The sequence below is a fragment of the Eimeria tenella genome, genomic scaffold, assembly GCF_000499545.2.
Source record: "Eimeria tenella Houghton genomic scaffold, Eth_scaff3671, whole genome shotgun sequence".
Taxonomy (NCBI): domain Eukaryota; phylum Apicomplexa; class Conoidasida; order Eucoccidiorida; family Eimeriidae; genus Eimeria; species Eimeria tenella.
Genome location: NW_013543278.1, coordinates 3,090 through 3,624, shown reverse-complemented (window position 1 = coordinate 3,624; position 535 = coordinate 3,090). Strand labels below are relative to the sequence as shown.

The following is a 535-nucleotide window of genomic DNA, read 5'->3' as shown; positions in this document are numbered from 1 at the left end:
TGGCTAGCTAGCTAGCTGGCTGGCTAGCTAGCTAGCTAGCTGAGGGGGAATGCCAGCTAGCTAGATGCGGGGGATGTAGCTAGCTGGGAAGAGGTGCAGTTGGTTCAGTGCAGGATTCGCTTGTAGAGCCACAGCTAGCCACAGCTAGCCACAGCTAGCCACAGCTAGCCACAGCTAGCTACAGCTAGCTACAGCTAGCCACAGCTAGCTAGGGTGAATAACAGCTAGCTAGCGACAGTTTTGGAGCAGCAGGCTGCCGCGTGCCCCCCCTCCGCTGCTGCTGCAGCTGCTGCTGCTGCTGCTGCTGCTGCTGCTGCTGCAGAGGACGAAATAGTGTTTTTGAAAGAAGAAGTGGCACTTCTGGCGGAAGTGCTGCACGGAGTCGGCAGTTTGGAGACTTTGATGGAAAGATTGAGAGACAGCAGAGACGCAGGAGTAGCAGCAGCAACAACTCCGGGAGTGGAGCAGCAGCAGCACTACCTCACGGCCCTGGGCTGGGCCGAGCTGCAGCAAGCAGCAGCAGCAGCAGCAGCGA

General features: G+C 58.3%; 1 protein-coding gene across 1 annotated transcript in view; it reads left to right on the top strand.

Annotated features, from left to right (window-relative positions):
• Positions 1-322: 322 nt before the first annotated feature.
• ETH_00037650 (uncharacterized protein) overlaps positions 323-535 on the top strand; it is a gene marked incomplete at both ends in the record, with an annotated part of 1,102 nt that continues 889 nt past the window's right edge. The window contains one exon of the mRNA XM_013376528.1: positions 323-535. Coding sequence (XP_013231982.1) covers positions 323-535 — 213 coding nt within the window.